This window comes from Pseudophryne corroboree, chromosome 10, assembly GCF_028390025.1.
Source record: "Pseudophryne corroboree isolate aPseCor3 chromosome 10, aPseCor3.hap2, whole genome shotgun sequence".
NCBI lineage: Eukaryota > Metazoa > Chordata > Amphibia > Anura > Myobatrachidae > Pseudophryne > Pseudophryne corroboree.
In genome coordinates, this window is record NC_086453.1 from 9,086,465 (window position 1) to 9,103,471 (window position 17,007).

At 46.5% G+C, this 17,007-nt stretch overlaps 1 protein-coding gene across 2 annotated transcripts in view; it reads right to left on the reverse strand.

The window, feature by feature from the left end:
* Positions 1-646: 646 nt before the first annotated feature.
* The window catches only part of LOC134965743 (anoctamin-7-like), a 99,821-nt gene continuing 83,460 nt past the window's right edge, over positions 647-17,007 (reverse strand). For both annotated transcript variants that reach the window (XM_063942090.1, XM_063942089.1), the window contains exon 24: positions 647-7,337. In XM_063942090.1, the coding sequence (XP_063798160.1) occupies positions 7,311-7,337 (27 nt within the window). In that variant the 3' untranslated portion in view covers positions 647-7,310. The remainder of the gene's footprint in view (positions 7,338-17,007) is intronic.

The following is a 17,007-nucleotide window of genomic DNA, read 5'->3' on the forward strand; positions in this document are numbered from 1 at the left end:
TGTATGGTTGGCTGGATCCCCCGTCTGTTGCAGACCTGCAGGGGGCACTGTGTAATTCCCCTGTGCAACCAACGGTTACCGCCGGCGATAACACTGCAATGCCTTCATATGAAGAAGCATATCTACCAGACACGGTCGGAAGACGGTTCATCCTGCGCTGCAGTTCTAGGATTTGGGGATATATCTGCCATAAGTATATGTGATCAGTGAAGTGAAGGAGCCGAAACCTCTTCATTATTAGGGGTCTATTCATGAAGCAGTGACAAGAGTGGAGAAGTGAGCCATTGGAGAAGTTGCCCATGACAACCAATCAGCTGCTCCGTACAATTGTAATGTATGCAAATTATAAATGTTACTTCAATGCTGATTGGTTGCCATGGACAACTTCTCCACTGGCTCACTTCTCCACTCTTTTCACTGCTTCATGAATAGACCCCTTAATATGTCTCACAGTGTTTTTACAAATCTGCGAATCTAATAGAAGTAATACATACATAACACAACGTCCAGGTCAATAAACGCACACCGCCATAGCGAGTCAGAGAGGATGGCGTAAGGTACCCAAATTATAATAATCACCCCAACTAAGAAAACCAATGATACTATATATTCCTGTATGTGCGATCAATGACAGGACACAGTGACGTCAGACACCGCAGGTTTATTCAATAACATTCAGCATTTCCGGGCAATTCCTAAAGATATTTTGCATTTCTATTATGATAAATTAGCATCACCCATTTCCTGCATTGATAATAAAACGATGTTACTGTATATAGAGGCGACACAGCTCCCAGCATATCGCACTCTCTCTCCGAATATCACCTTGCGTCCAAACGACTCTGATTATGATAATAACGTTACTCTAAAAAGTCTTATATCCCTCTCAGTATCACAAACATCAAAGTATAACAATTAAAGCCTCATGTCATTATCTGTGTACATATATATATATAAATAACTACATATATATATATATATATATACATATCTATCCCTACAGCGGCATATCTGGCACAGCTAGAAGATGAGGGCAGGTGACCCTTACCAGGATAAAGTGCACATGCTGGACAGAGATTGGGGGGGGGTCTGTTTTTGGGAATCACAGACAGGAATTATTGGATGCTACATTTTAACCGATGGCTGCTGCAAAAAAACACTTTAGCTAAAGGTGAAATGTGTTTTTGTATATTGCATAATGTAAGAGGTGACTGCAACCAAACAACAACCAGCCTTTATTCTGAAGGTAGGTGGGACAGAGCAATGTTCTGCAGATCACTAGAGAGATCATTAATGCATACCTCCCAACTGTCTAGTGTTCTAAGGAGGGACACACGCGCGGCTTCGCCGCGCGTGCTCCTGAAAAGAGGGTGTGGCCTATGAAAAGGAGGCGTGGCTTCGCGGAAGGACCCACGATCGCTAGCCACGCCCCCGTTTTCGTCACTGAGGGGGCATGCCCAGCGCTCTGTGAGCTGCTGGCATGCCCCCTCTCCTCCTCTCTCCCCTGAATAGACGCTGTGCGCATGCGCACAGCGTCTATTCCCCGCTGCTCTGCTAAGCAGGGCAGCGAGAGACAGAGTCTCTCAACTGCCCCCCCCCCCCACCGCGGGACACTGCGGCCCGCGGGTAGGACAGCGGGACAGTCCCCAAAAAACGGGACTGTCCCACGAAAATCGGGACAGTTGGGAGGTATGATTAATGTAATAATCTGCAGAATAGATCATTATGTACCTGTCAGTGGGTAGATGGGACAGAGCAATGTTCTGCAGATCACTAGAGAGGTCAGTAGTGTAATAATCTGCAGGATATATCATTATGTACCTGTCAGTGGGTAGATGGGACAGAGCAATGTTCTGTAGATCACTAGAGAGGTCAGTAATGTAATAATCTGCAGAATACATCACTATGTACCTGTCAGGGGGTAGATGGGACAGAGCAATGTTCTGCAGATCACTAGAGAGGTCAGTAATGTAATAATCTGCAGAATAGATCACTATGTACCTGTCAGGGGGTGGATGGGACAGAGCAATGTTCTGCAGATCACTAGAGAGGTCAGTAGTGTAATAATCTGCAGGATATATCACTATGTACCTGTCGCTAGAGAGGTCAGTAATGTAATAATCTGCAGGATATATCACTATGTACCTGTCGGGGGGTAGATGGGACAGAGCAATGTTCTGCAGATCACTAGAGAGGTCAGTAATGTAATAATCTGCAGGATATATCACTATGTATCTGTCAGGGGGTAGATGGGATAGAGCAATGTTCTGCAGATCACTAGAGAGGTCAGTAATGTAATAATCTGCAGGATATGTCACTATGTATCTGTCAGGGGTAGATGGGACAGAGCAATGTTCTGTAGATCACTAGAGAGGTCAGTAATGTAATAATCTGCAGGATATATCACTATGTACCTGTCAGGGGGTAGATGCGACAGAGCAATGTTCTGTAGATCACTAGAGAGGTCAGTAATGTAATTATCTGCAGGATATATCACTATGTATCTGTCAGGGGGTAGATGGGACAGAGCAATGTTCTGTAGATCACTAGAGAGGTCAGTAGTGTAATAATCTGCAGGATATATCACTATGTATCTGTCAGGGGTAGATGGTACAGAGCAATGTTCTGCAGATGACTAGAGAGGTCAGTAGTGTAATAATCTGCAGGATATATCACTATGTACTTGTCAGGGGGTGGATGGGACAGAGCAATGTTCTGCAGATGACTAGAGAGGTCAGTAGTGTAATAATCTGCAGGATATATCACTATGTATCTGTCAGGGGGTAGATGGGACAGAGCAATGTTCTGCAGATGACTAGAGAGGTCAGTAGTGTAATAATCTGCAGGATATATCACTATGTATCTGTCAGGGGGTAGATGGGACAGAGCAATGTTCTGCAGATCACTAGAGAGGTCAGTAGTGTAATAATCTGCAGGATATATCACTATGTATCTGTCAGGGGGTAGATGGTACAGAGCAATGTTCTGCAGATCACTAGAGAGGTCAGTAGTGTAATAATCTGCAGGATATATCACTATGTATCTGTCAGGGGGTAGATGGGACAGAGCAATGTTCTGCAGATGACTAGAGAGGTCAGTAATGTAATAATCTGCAGGATATATCACTATGTATCTGTCAGGGGGTAGATGGGACAGAGCAATGTTCTGCAGATCACTAGAGAGGTCAGTAGTGTAATAATCTGCAGGATATATCACTATGTATCTGTCAGGGGGTAGATGGTACAGAGCAATGTTCTGCAGATCACTAGAGAGGTCAGTAGTGTAATAATCTGCAGGATATATCACTATGTATCTGTCAGGGGGTAGATGGGACAGAGCAATGTTCTGCAGATGACTAGAGAGGTCAGTAGTGTAATAATCTGCAGGATATATCACTATGTATCTGTCAGGGGGTAGATGGGACAGAGCAATGTTCTGTAGATCACTAGAGAGGTCAGTAGTGTAATAATCTGCAGGATATATCACTATGTATCTGTCAGGGGTAGATGGTACAGAGCAATGTTCTGCAGATGACTAGAGAGGTCAGTAGTGTAATAATCTGCAGGATATATCACTATGTACCTGTCAGGGGGTGGATGGGACAGAGCAATGTTCTGCAGATGACTAGAGAGGTCAGTAGTGTAATAATCTGCAGGATATATCACTATGTATCTGTCAGGGGGTAGATGGTACAGAGCAATGTTCTGCAGATCACTAGAGAGGTCAGTAGTGTAATAATCTGCAGGATATATCACTATGTATCTGTCAGGGGGTAGATGGGACAGAGCAATGTTCTGCAGATGACTAGAGAGGTCAGTAGTGTAATAATCTGCAGGATATATCACTATGTATCTGTCAGGGGGTAGATGGGGCAGAGCAATGTTCTGCAGATCACTAGAGAGGTCAGTAGTGTAATAATCTGCAGGATATATCACTATGTATCTGTCAGGGGGTAGATGGTACAGAGCAATGTTCTGCAGATCACTAGAGAGGTCAGTAGTGTAATAATCTGCAGGATATATCACTATGTATCTGTCAGGGGGTAGATGGGACAGAGCAATGTTCTGCAGATGACTAGAGAGGTCAGTAGTGTAATAATCTGCAGGATATATCACTATGTATCTGTCAGGGGGTAGATGGGACAGAGCAATGTTCTGCAGATGACTAGAGAGGTCAGTAGTGTAATAATCTGCAGGATATATCACTATGTATCTGTCAGGGGGTAGATGGGACAGAGCAATGTTCTGCAGATGACTAGAGAGGTCAGTAGTGTAAGACTGGAAGGTGCAGCTCCTGGTTTATACTGTGTGCTGCATATGACACATTTATGTAAGGCAGGAAGCCTTGTGTCGCTGCAGCGTTACACTATGTACTCTCTGAGTTCTGCATGAGAATGAGGTGGCTACAGATCTGTGCATGTTTCCTTCTGCCTCTCGGTAAGAAGCGAGAACCTTACAACATAATAATTAATTTTAAAAAAATTCTTCAATAAATTCTGTCCAACTTTTTCCTGAGGTAAGAAAATGAAGCGCTGGATGGCCGCTGGGCTGCACAATTACACACAATGTACTAACAATTCCAGATATCAGCAGGAAGACCCACACGGGCCGCACTCAGCCTGCAGGGCGCCAGGATACCGATGACAATTTCTGGCACGATATCTTATGATATGAGCCAATACGTATGACATCACTGGACCGAACAACAACCAGTGTTGTGCACAATGCAGGAGCTGGTGACATCATACAGTGACATCACCTCAACCAGTGCTGGATGTACCAGTGTTGTGCTGGTTTCATCATACAGTGACATCACCTCAGTCAGTGCTGGATGTACCAGTGTTGTGTACAAGACAAGGGGCTGGTGACATCATACAGTGACATCACCTCAGTCAGTGCTGGATGTACCAGTGTTGTGTACAAGACAAGGGGCTGGTGACATCATACAGTGACATCACCTCAGTCAGTGCTGGATGTACCAGTGTTGTGCACAATGCAGGGGCTGGTGACATCATAAAGTGACATCACCTCAGTCAGTGCTGGATGTACCAGTGTTGTGCTGGTGACATCATAGTGACATCACCTCAGTCAGTGCTGGATGTACCAGTGTTGTGCACAATGCAGGGGCTGGTGACATCATACAGTGACATCACCTCAGTCAGTGCTGGATGTACCAGTGTTGTGTACAAGACAAGGGGCTGGTGACATCATACAGTGACATCACCTCAGTCAGTGCTGGATGTACCAGTGTTGTGTACAAGACAAGGGGCTGGTGACATCATACAGTGACATCACCTCAGTCAGTGCTGGATGTACCAGTGTTGTGCACAATGCAGGGGCTGGTGACATCATAAAGTGACATCACCTCAGTCAGTGCTGGATGTACCAGTGTTGTGCTGGTGACATCATAGTGACATCACCTCAGTCAGTGCTGGATGTACCAGTGTTGTGCTGGTGACATCATACAGTGACATCACCTCAGTCAGTGCTGGATGTACCAGTGTTGTGCTGGTGACATCATACAGTGACATCACCTCAGTCAGTGCTGGATGTACCAGTGTTGTGCTGGTGACATCATACAGTGACATCACCTCAGTCAGTGCTGGATGTACCAGTGTTGTGCACAATGCAGGGGCTGGTGACATCATACAGTGACATAACCTCAGTCAGTGCTGGATGTACCAGTGTTGTGCTGGTGACATCATACAGTGACATCACCTCAGTCAGTGCTGGATGTACCAGTGTTGTGCTGGTGACATCATACAGTGACATCACCTTAGTCAGTGCTGGATGTACCAGTGTTGTGCACAATGCAGGGGCTGGTGACATCATACAGTGACATCACCTCAGTCAGTGCTGGATGTACCAGTGTTGTGCTGGTGACATCATACAGTGACATCACCTCAGTCAGTGCTGGATGTACCAGTGTTGTGCTGGTGACATCATACAGTGACATCACCTTAGTCAGTGCTGGATGTACCAGTGTTGTGCACAATGCAGGGGCTGGTGACATCATACAGTGACATCACCTCAGTCAGTGCTGGATGTACCAGTGTTGTGCTGGTGACATCATACAGTGACATCACCTCAGTCAGTGCTGGATGTACCAGTGTTGTGCTGGTGACATCATACAGTGACATCACCTCAGTCAGTGCTGGATGTACCAGTGTTGTGCTGGTGACCTCATACAGTGACATCACCTCAGTCAGCGCTGGCTTATACTTACACGTGATGGATGGCGGCATTATTTGTCATGCAGTAGCACCAAATTGCTCTTTCTACAAATTATGAATAAATCATTAACATTTAAATATGAGTTTCTTTACAATATCTGTAATGTGTTCTATAGTGTAACAATATAGTGAGGTGGGTGTGGGCCCTTCATTCCCCGTGTGTAATACATACTCCTAGGTATTGCATCATTCTCTGGCGCAGCCAATCACATGCATAGCAGACAGGCTAGTGACCCCCAAAGACAGGTTCCAGAGTCAGGGGAGAGGCCCTAACAGCTGGGATCATGGTATCATTGGGGTCTGTATATACTGGCTGGATCCCCTGTCTCAGGGGTGCAAACTCATGCATCATGTGACAGGAAGCCCAGCACTAGTAGCGGGTAGTACAAGGAACAATTTACACCCCATCTCCCAGGGGAAGCCATGGTCACGGGGACCACTGTTACATGGACCCTTCTCTCCGATAGAGGTGAGCCTTTATTGGGGTACAGCTATGCAGACATAGAAACGTAAAATTTTATATTTTTATATTTTGCCCCAAATTTTCCAGCTGCCCGCAGATTCTCTGTGTGACGTGTCAGCCTGCCAGTGTCGTAGGATGATGCAACTGTTGTGTATTTGTGCTTTGTATATACATCTGTGCTTATAACAAGCCGCAATGTGGCGTAACAGTAACGAGCCCCCATACAGCTCAATTTCAGGCCCTCTCTGCAGAAGCGGATGATCCACGACCGGTACAACGGCGGAGCTGTGTGCTTTGTACAAATTCATCGGCCAAAGTCTGTTCCCCAAATGTTTGTTCCAAGTTAAAACGTCAACGTTTAAAATAATTGTCCGCGCGCCGGCTAGCTCAGCTATTGGCATGTCCGGCGACTCGGATGGAAGACGGAGAATACGATTTGCTGCATCTGTGTCACAAACATCTCTCCCGATGAACATCAGCCAACGACTCCATCTCTGATCTCATCGGCGGCCTTTATACAACGCTGATCTGGTGCAATGATAGTGACCCAAATTCCAGTCATTGCTTTGTCTGCGGAGGACTCAGCGTGATCTCCAGCGCCGCGGATTCAGTCGTTCAGGCCGCAGGGTGAAACGCTACTTGCTGTCAGGGAGGGGAATGGAAGAGAGCTGGTTAGAGGTTTACTCGCACTATGGCTGTGTTCCTAGACCTTATCATATCTGTCCTCCAGAGGAGGCCGCTGACTGCGTACACCAGTGAGAGGCCAGGACGCGAGACCCCGTTCTAACATCAGATCAGAGGCTCTCGTCCTCCCCCCAGCCCCCAGTGCTGGGTGACAGGAATGCGGCTCCATTATACCATTTGGAAAAGGGAGAAACCGAATGTTTAAATTCACAGAAAACAAAAGAGTCGGCCAAAAATGTGCACAGTCCACAATTCTTTTCTTGTCCTGGACCATTGTTCCCCCTACACGTGGACCAGATGAAAACGCATTATGTTTTAAAATAAAGTGTGCGGGAATGAAACAGCCCCATTTTTTCCCCGTATTCAGTGGAAAGAATAGGATTAGTTGGAGAATGCCATTAGGCTCTGCTGGGAATCCCTAACCCGTCCGTGGCAGGACGGCCTGAGAGCCCTCTTTGTCAGACGAGCCTTCACATTTAATTTATGGTAATCTATTTGTTCGGAAAGTGTCCATGGATGCCTCAAAGCGGCGATCTTAGGAACCAGCGAACTCTGAGCAGAGCCGGGGACGGGGCTGGAATCCCGGGAACTTCTAGGGTTTCAGCAAGGAGAAGCGGGGATAGTGGGAAAAGAAAGAGAAAACCATAAAGACAAACGATCAGGTTTAGGGCAAGTCATAAACTACAACATCTTCCCCGCATGTGGCACCGGCGCATGTGGAGTTTCGACCCGTTCGCTGCGCTGCGACAAACTTCAGCGAGCGATCGGGTCGGAATGACCCCATAGGGCCTAATTCAGATCTGATCATAGAGGTGCTAAATTTAGCACCTCTACGATCAGTTTTTCAGACACCCCCGCACAGGTGCAAAAGCATCGCACGGAGGCGATGCTTTTGCACCAGGCGAGTAGCTCCCTACCTGTGCATCTCCTGCGTGCTGGCAGGGAGCTACCCACCGCGTCCCGGGACGCAGTGGCTGCGTGTGATGTCATGCAGCTGCCGCTGTCCGCCCCCGCAACGGCCAGGACACACCTGCATTGTCCGGAAAGCGCCCCGCCAACGGCGTTCTGACGCCATTGGCACGCCCCTCCCGCCCCGCCACCGCCTCTGCCTGATCGCAGCCCTGATATGCTTTTAGCATGTCACTGGGCTCCCGGGGTGCGCACTCCGCAGAAGGATTCAGACTGCAATCGCTGCCGCTGCCTCGATAGAGTCTGAATTACCCCCATGTTCAGAGGGGGATCCGGATTGAAAGTCGACAGTAAATAGGTCGACAATGTCTAGGTCGACCACTATTGGTCGACAGTAACTAGGTCGACAGGGTGTCTAGGTCGACAGGGTCTTTAGGTCGACATGTTCTAGGTCGATAGGTCAAAAGGTCGACATGAGTTTTTCACAATTTTATCTTTTTTTGAACCTTTTCATACTTTACGATCCACGTGGACTACGATTGAAATGGTAATTGTGCTGAGCGAAGCGAGCCATGCGAGGGGACGCGGTGCACTAATTGGGGTTCCCGATCACTCTACGAAGAAAACAACACCAAAATAACATAAAAAAAATCATGTCGACCTGTTGACCTTTCGACCTAGAACATGTCGACCTAAAGACCCTGTCGACCTAGACACCCTGTCGCCATAGTTACTGTCGACCAATAGTGGTCGACCTAGACATTGTCGACCTAGTTACTGTCGACGTTCAATACCACACCCGTTCAGAGGCCCTGGCTTATATTTACTCTGCAGCGCTTCTGGATGTGAAGGGGCAGATACACTCATTACAGAACTAGTTATGGTTTGTATTGAATAATGGACCTTATTCAGCTTCATTTGCAGTTTTGCTGAATTAGCAAAACTGCAACTGGCTGCGATCGCATTCTGGGAGCCCCCCCAGAGTGCTAAGTGACACCCAGTGCTGCAATCGCAATCTAATTGGAATCGCATTGCAATTAGATTGCGATTGCACCAACTAGGGGCGACCCCTGACTGCGAGGGCAGGTGCACCGCCGCCATGTTTTGTTTTACAGCGGCCACATGTGACATCACGCAGCCGACTTGAAAATGGACCAGACCCGCCGCGTTTTTGGTGACACGCCTCTACAATGGTGTGTTGCACTCCCCGACCTCCCCGCGAACGCCTGTCACTCAGGCAGAGGCGTTCGCATCTCTACAATGTGATTACATTTCCTGGGCCGGATTTTCCCAATTACCTGCCCAGTGCGCAGGGGCCGCTTGGGAAAATGCGATCGCAGTAGTGAAGCATACTGGATAAGGCTCGTGATGCTCTTTAAATCTAGTGGCCGAAACTGCTGAAAAAAATGGCAGCTGTGAAAGCGCTGCATGGTAAATGTATCCCTGTCTCACTAATAACAGGACTGGACGGATAACTGGGAATGTAAAGCGCTGCATGGTAAATGTATCCCTGTCTCACTAATAACAGGACTGGACGGATAACTGGGAATGTAAAGCGCTGCATGGTAAATGTATCCCTGTCTCACTAATAACAGGACTGGACGGATAACTGGGAATGTAAAGCGCTGCATGGTAAATGTATCCCTGTCTCACTAATAACAGGACTGGACGGATAACTGGGAATGTAAAGCGCTGCATGGTAAATGTATCCCTGTCTCACTAATAACAGGACTGGACGGATAACTGGGAATGTAAAGCGCTGCATGGTAAATGTATCCCTGTCTCACTAATAACAGGACTGGACGGATAACTGGGAATGTAAAGCGCTGCATGGTAAATGTATCCCTGTCTCACTAATAACAGGACAGGACGGATAACTGGGAATGTAAAGCGCTGCATGGTAAATGTATCCCTGTCTCACTAATAACAGGACTGGAAGGATAACTGGGAATGTAAAGCGCTGCATGGTAAATGTATCCCTGTCTCACTAATAACAGGACTGGACGGATAACTGGGAATGTAAAGCGCTGCATGGTAAATGTATCCCTGTCTCACTAATAACAGGACTGGACGGATAACTGGGAATGTAAAGCGCTGCATGGTAAATGTATCCCTGTCTCACTAATAACAGGACTGGACGGATAACTGGGAATGTAAAGCGCTGCATGGTAAATGTATCCCTGTCTCACTAATAACAGGACTGGACGGATAACTGGGAATGTAAAGCGCTGCATGGTAAATGTATCCCTGTCTCACTAATAACAGGACTGGACGGATAACTGGGAATGTAAAGCGCTGCATGGTAAATGTATCCCTGTCTCACTAATAACAGGACTGGACGGATAACTGGGAATGTAAAGCGCTGCATGGTAAATGTATCCCTGTCTCACTAATAACAGGACTGGACGGATAACTGGGAATGTAAAGCGCTGCATGGTAAATGTATCCCTACCTCACTAATAACAGGACTGGACGGATAACTGGGAATGTAAAGCGCTGCATGGTAAATGTATCCCTACCTCACTAATAACAGGACTGGACGGATAACTGGGAATGTAAAGCGCTGCATGGTAAATGTATCCCTACCTCACTAATAACAGGACTGGACGGATAACTGGGAATGTAAAGCGCTGCATGGTAAATGTATCCCTGTCTCACTAATAACAGGACTGGACGGATAACTGGGAATGTAAAGCGCTGCATGGTAAATGTATCCCTGTCTCACTAATAACAGGACTGGACGGATAACTGGGAATGTAAAGCGCTGCATGGTAAATGTATCCCTGTCTCACTAATAACAGGACGGGACGGATAACTGGGAATGTAAAGCGCTGCATGGTAAATGTATCCCTGTCTCACTAATAACAGGACTGGACGGATAACTGGGAATGTAAAGCGCTGCATGGTAAATGTATACCTGTCTCACTAATAACAGGACTGGACGGATAACTGGGAATGTAAAGCGCTGCATGGTAAATGTATCCCTACCTCACTAATAACAGGACTGGACGGATAACTGGGAATGTAAAGCGCTGCATGGTAAATGTATCCCTGTCTCACTAATAACAGGACTGGACGGATAACTGGGAATGTAAAGCGCTGCATGGTAAATGTATCCCTGTCTCACTAATAACAGGACTGGACGGATAACTGGGAATGTAAAGCGCTGCATGGTAAATGTATCCCTGTCTCACTAATAACAGGACTGGACGGATAACTGGGAATGTAAAGCGCTGCATGGTAAATGTATACCTGTCTCACTAATAACAGGACTGGACGGATAACTGGGAATGTAAAGCGCTGCATGGTAAATGTATACCTGTCTCACTAATAACAGGACTGGACGGATAACTGGGAATGTAAAGCGCTGCATGGTAAATGTATCCCTACCTCACTAATAACAGGACTGGACGGATAACTGGGAATGTAAAGCGCTGCATGGTAAATGTATCCCTACCTCACTAATAACAGGACTGGACGGAAAACTGGGAATGTAAAGCGCTGCATGGTAAATGTATCCCTGTCTCACTAATAACAGGACTGGACGGATAACTGGGAATGTAAAGCCCTGCATGGTAAATGTATCCCTGTCTCACTAATAACAGGACTGGACGGATAACTGGGAATGTAAAGCGCTGCATGGTAAATGTATCCCTGTCTCACTAATAACAGGACTGGACGGATAACTGGGAATGTAAAGCGCTGCATGGTAAATGTATCCCTGTCTCACTAATAACAGGACTGCACGGATAACTGGGAATGTAAAGCGCTGCATGGTAAATGTATCCCTGTGTCACTAATAACAGGACTGGACGGATAACTGGGAATGTAAAGCGCTGCATGGTAAATGTATCCCTGTCTCACTAATAACAGGACTGGACGGATAACTGGGAATGTAAAGCGCTGCATGGTAAATGTATCCCTGTCTCACTAATAACAGGACTGGACGGATAACTGGGAATGTAAAGCGCTGCATGGTAAATGTATCCCTGTCTCACTAATAACAGGACTGGACGGATAACTGGGAATGTAAAGCGCTGCATGGTAAATGTATCCCTGTCTCACTAATAACAGGACTGGACGGATAACTGGGAATGTAAAGCGCTGCATGGTAAATGTATCCCTGTCTCACTAATAACAGGACTGGATGGATAACTGGGAATGTAAAGCGCTGCATGGTAAATGTATCCCTGTCTCACTAATAACAGGACTGGACGGATAACTGGGAATGTAAAGCGCTGCATGGTAAATGTATCCCTGTCTCACTAATAACAGGACTGGACGGATAACTGGGAATGTAAAGCGCTGCATGGTAAATGTATCCCTGTCTCACTAATAACAGGACGGGACGGATAACTGGGAATGTAAAGCGCTGCATGGTAAATGTATCCCTGTCTCACTAATAACAGGACTGGACGGATAACTGGGAATGTAAAGCGCTGCATGGTAAATGTATACCTGTCTCACTAATAACAGGACTGGACGGATAACTGGGAATGTAAAGCGCTGCATGGTAAATGTATCCCTACCTCACTAATAACAGGACTGGACGGATAACTGGGAATGTAAAGCGCTGCATGGTAAATGTATCCCTACCTCACTAATAACAGGACTGGATGGAAAACTGGGAATGTAAAGCGCTGCATGGTAAATGTATCCCTGTCTCACTAATAACAGGACTGGACGGATAACTGGGAATGTAAAGCGCTGCATGGTAAATGTATCCCTGTCTCACTAATAACAGGACTGGACGGATAACTGGGAATGTAAAGCGCTGCATGGTAAATGTATCCCTGTCTCACTAATAACAGGACTGGACGGATAACTGGGAATGTAAAGCGCTGCATGGTAAATGTATCCCTGTCTCACTAATAACAGGACTGGACGGATAACTGGGAATGTAAAGCGCTGCATGGTAAATGTATCCCTGTGTCACTAATAACAGGACTGGACGGATAACTGGGAATGTAAAGCGCTGCATGGTAAATGTATCCCTGTCTCACTAATAACAGGACTGGACGGATAACTGGGAATGTAAAGCGCTGCATGGTAAATGTATCCCTGTCTCACTAATAACAGGACTGGACGGATAACTGGGAATGTAAAGCGCTGCATGGTAAATGTATCCCTGTCTCACTAATAACAGGACTGGACGGATAACTGGGAATGTAAAGCGCTGCATGGTAAATGCATCCCTGTCTCACTAATAACAGGACAGGACAGATAACTGGGAATGTAAAGCGCTGCATGGTAAATGTATCCCTGTCTCACTAATAACAGGACTGGATGGATAACTGGGAATGTAAAGCGCTGCATGGTAAATGTATCCCTGTCTCACTAATAACAGGACTGGACGGATAACTGGGAATGTAAAGCGCTGCATGGTAAATGTATCCCTGTCTCACTAATAACAGGACTGGACGGATAACTGGGAATGTAAAGCGCTGCATGGTAAATGTATCCCTGTCTCACTAATAACAGGACTGGACGGATAACTGGGAATGTAAAGCGCTGCATGGTAAATGTATCCCTGTCTCACTAATAACAGGACTGGACGGATAACTGGGAATGTAAAGCGCTGCATGGTAAATGTATCCCTGTCTCACTAATAACAGGACTGGACGGATAACTGGGAATGTAAAGCGCTGCATGGTAAATGTATCCCTGTCTCACTAATAACAGGACTGGACGGATAACTGGGAATGTAAAGCGCTGCATGGTAAATGTATCCCTGTCTCACTAATAACAGGACTGGACGGATAACTGGGAATGTAAAGCGCTGCATGGTAAATGTATCCCTACCTCACTAATAACAGGACTGGACGGATAACTGGGAATGTAAAGCGCTGCATGGTAAATGTATCCCTACCTCACTAATAACAGGACTGGACGGATAACTGGGAATGTAAAGCGCTGCATGGTAAATGTATCCCTGTCTCACTAATAACAGGACTGGACGGATAACTGGGAATGTAAAGCGCTGCATGGTAAATGTATCCCTGACTCACTAATAACAGGACTGGACGGATAACTGGGAATGTAAAGCGCTGCATGGTAAATGTATCCCTGTCTCACTAATAACAGGACGGGACGGATAACTGGGAATGTAAAGCGCTGCATGGTAAATGTATCCCTGTCTCACTAATAACAGGACTGGACGGATAACTGGGAATGTAAAGCGCTGCATGGTAAATGTATACCTGTCTCACTAATAACAGGACTGGACGGATAACTGGGAATGTAAAGCGCTGCATGGTAAATGTATCCCTACCTCACTAATAACGGGACTGGACGGATAACTGGGAATGTAAAGCGCTGCATGGTAAATGTATCCCTGTCTCACTAATAACAGGACTGGACGGATAACTGGGAATGTAAAGCGCTGCATGGTAAATGTATCCCTGTCTCACTAATGACAGGACTGGACGGATAACTGGGAATGTAAAGCGCTGCATGGTAAATGTATCCCTACCTCACTAATAACAGGACTGGACGGATAACTGGGAATGTAAAGCGCTGCATGGTAAATGTATCCCTACCTCACTAATAACAGGACTGGACGGATAACTGGGAATGTAAAGCGCTGCATGGTAAATGTATCCCTGTCTCACTAATAACAGGACTGGACGGATAACTGGGAATGTAAAGCGCTGCATGGTAAATGTATCCCTACCTCACTAATAACAGGACTGGACGGATAACTGGGAATATAGGGGGTCATTCCGAGTTGTTCGCTCGCAAGCTGCTTTTAGCAGCTTTGCACACGCTAAGCCGCCGCCTACTGGGAGTGAATCTTAGCTTATCAAAATTGCGAACGAAAGATTAGCAGAATTGAGAATAGACACTTCTTAGCAGTTTCTGAGTAACTTCAAACTTACTCGGCATCTGCGATCAGTTCAGTGCTTGTCGTTCCTGGTTTGACGTCACAAACACACCCAGCGTTCGCCCAGACACTCCCCCGTTTCTCCAGCCACTCTCGCGTTTTTCACGGAAACGGTAGCGTTTTTTCGCACACTCCCATAAAACGGCCAGTTTCCGCCCAGAAACACCCACTTCCTGTCAATCACACTCCGAACACCAGAACGAAGAAAAAACCTCGTAATGCCGTGAGTAAAATTCCTAACTGCATCGCAAATTTACTTGGCGCAATCGCACTGCGGACATTGCGCATGCGCATTAGCGACTAATCGCTCCGTTGCGAGAAAAAAATACAGAGCGAACAACTCGGAATGACCCCCATAAAGCGCTGCATGGTAAATGTATCCCTGTCTCACTAATAACAGGACTGGACGGATAACTGGGAATGTAAAGCGCTGCATGGTAAATGTATCCCTGTCTCACTAATAACAGGACTGGACGGATAACTGGGAATGTAAAGCGCTGCATGGTAAATGTATCCCTGTCTCACTAATAACAGGACTGGACGGATAACTGGGAATGTAAAGCGCTGCATGGTAAATGTATCCCTGTCTCACTAATAACAGGACTGGATGGATAACTGGGAATGTAAAGCGCTGCATGGTAAATGTATCCCTGTCTCACTAATAACTGGACTGGACGGATAACTGGGAATGTAAAGCGCTGCATGGTAAATGTATCCCTGTCTCACTAATAACAGGACTGGACGGATAACTGGGAATGTAAAGCGCTGCATGGTAAATGTATCCCTGTCTCACTAATAACAGGACTGGACGGATAACTGGGAATGTAAAGCGCTGCATGGTAAATGTATCCCTGTCTCACTAATAACAGGACTGGACGGATAACTGGGAATGTAAAGCGCTGCATGGTAAATGTATCCCTGTCTCACTAATAACAGGACTGGACGGATAACTGGGAATGTAAAGCGCTGCATGGTAAATGTATCCCTGTCTCACTAATAACAGGACTGGACGGATAACTGGGAATGTAAAGCGCTGCATGGTAAATGTATCCCTGTCTCACTAATAACAGGACTGGACGGATAACTGGGAATGTAAAGCGCTGCATGGTAAATGTATCCCTGTCTCACTAATAACAGGACTGGACGGATAACTGGGAATGTAAAGCGCTGCATGGTAAATGTATCCCTGTCTCACTAATAACAGGACTGGACGGATAACTGGGAATGACTAATGGGAAGACATTGTAGAAGTGACCTAATCACTATCCAGAAATATATATAAGGACAATACAAAGACTCGTCTGACAAACTATCTATACCCAGAGCTGTGCCGGTGATACGGGGACAATCAGTGAGACCGTCGTTTATACTGCGCAGGGGTAATTAATGGCAGAATCACTGGATAGAGGAATAAGCGGAGTGGAAGCCTCTCTGACAAGGAATTGCATCAGTCGCCATTGTTACAATGAAACACATAGGGGGTGATTGATCCAGAGAAATCTATCTAATCGCCATCCTGGTCACTCTCTTCCCCCTGTCAGGTAAATGGGCGGAAGCTTCCGGGGGTCTTGTTTCGCTTTCCAGTCCAGATAAGTCATCTAGATGTTATATAACAATGAACTGAAAGGATCCGACCTCTCTAACAATGGGGCCGATTCAGACCTGATGCGTCTTCTCACAGCGGGCGATCAGATCTGAACTGCGCATGCGTATGCACCGCAATGCACCGGCGCGACGGACCGCAGCAATGGGAATCGCCAGGCAGCGACGGGATGGTGCAAAAATTCCGAACCCACGGGCGATCGCAAGGAGATTGACAGGAAGAGGGCGTTTGTG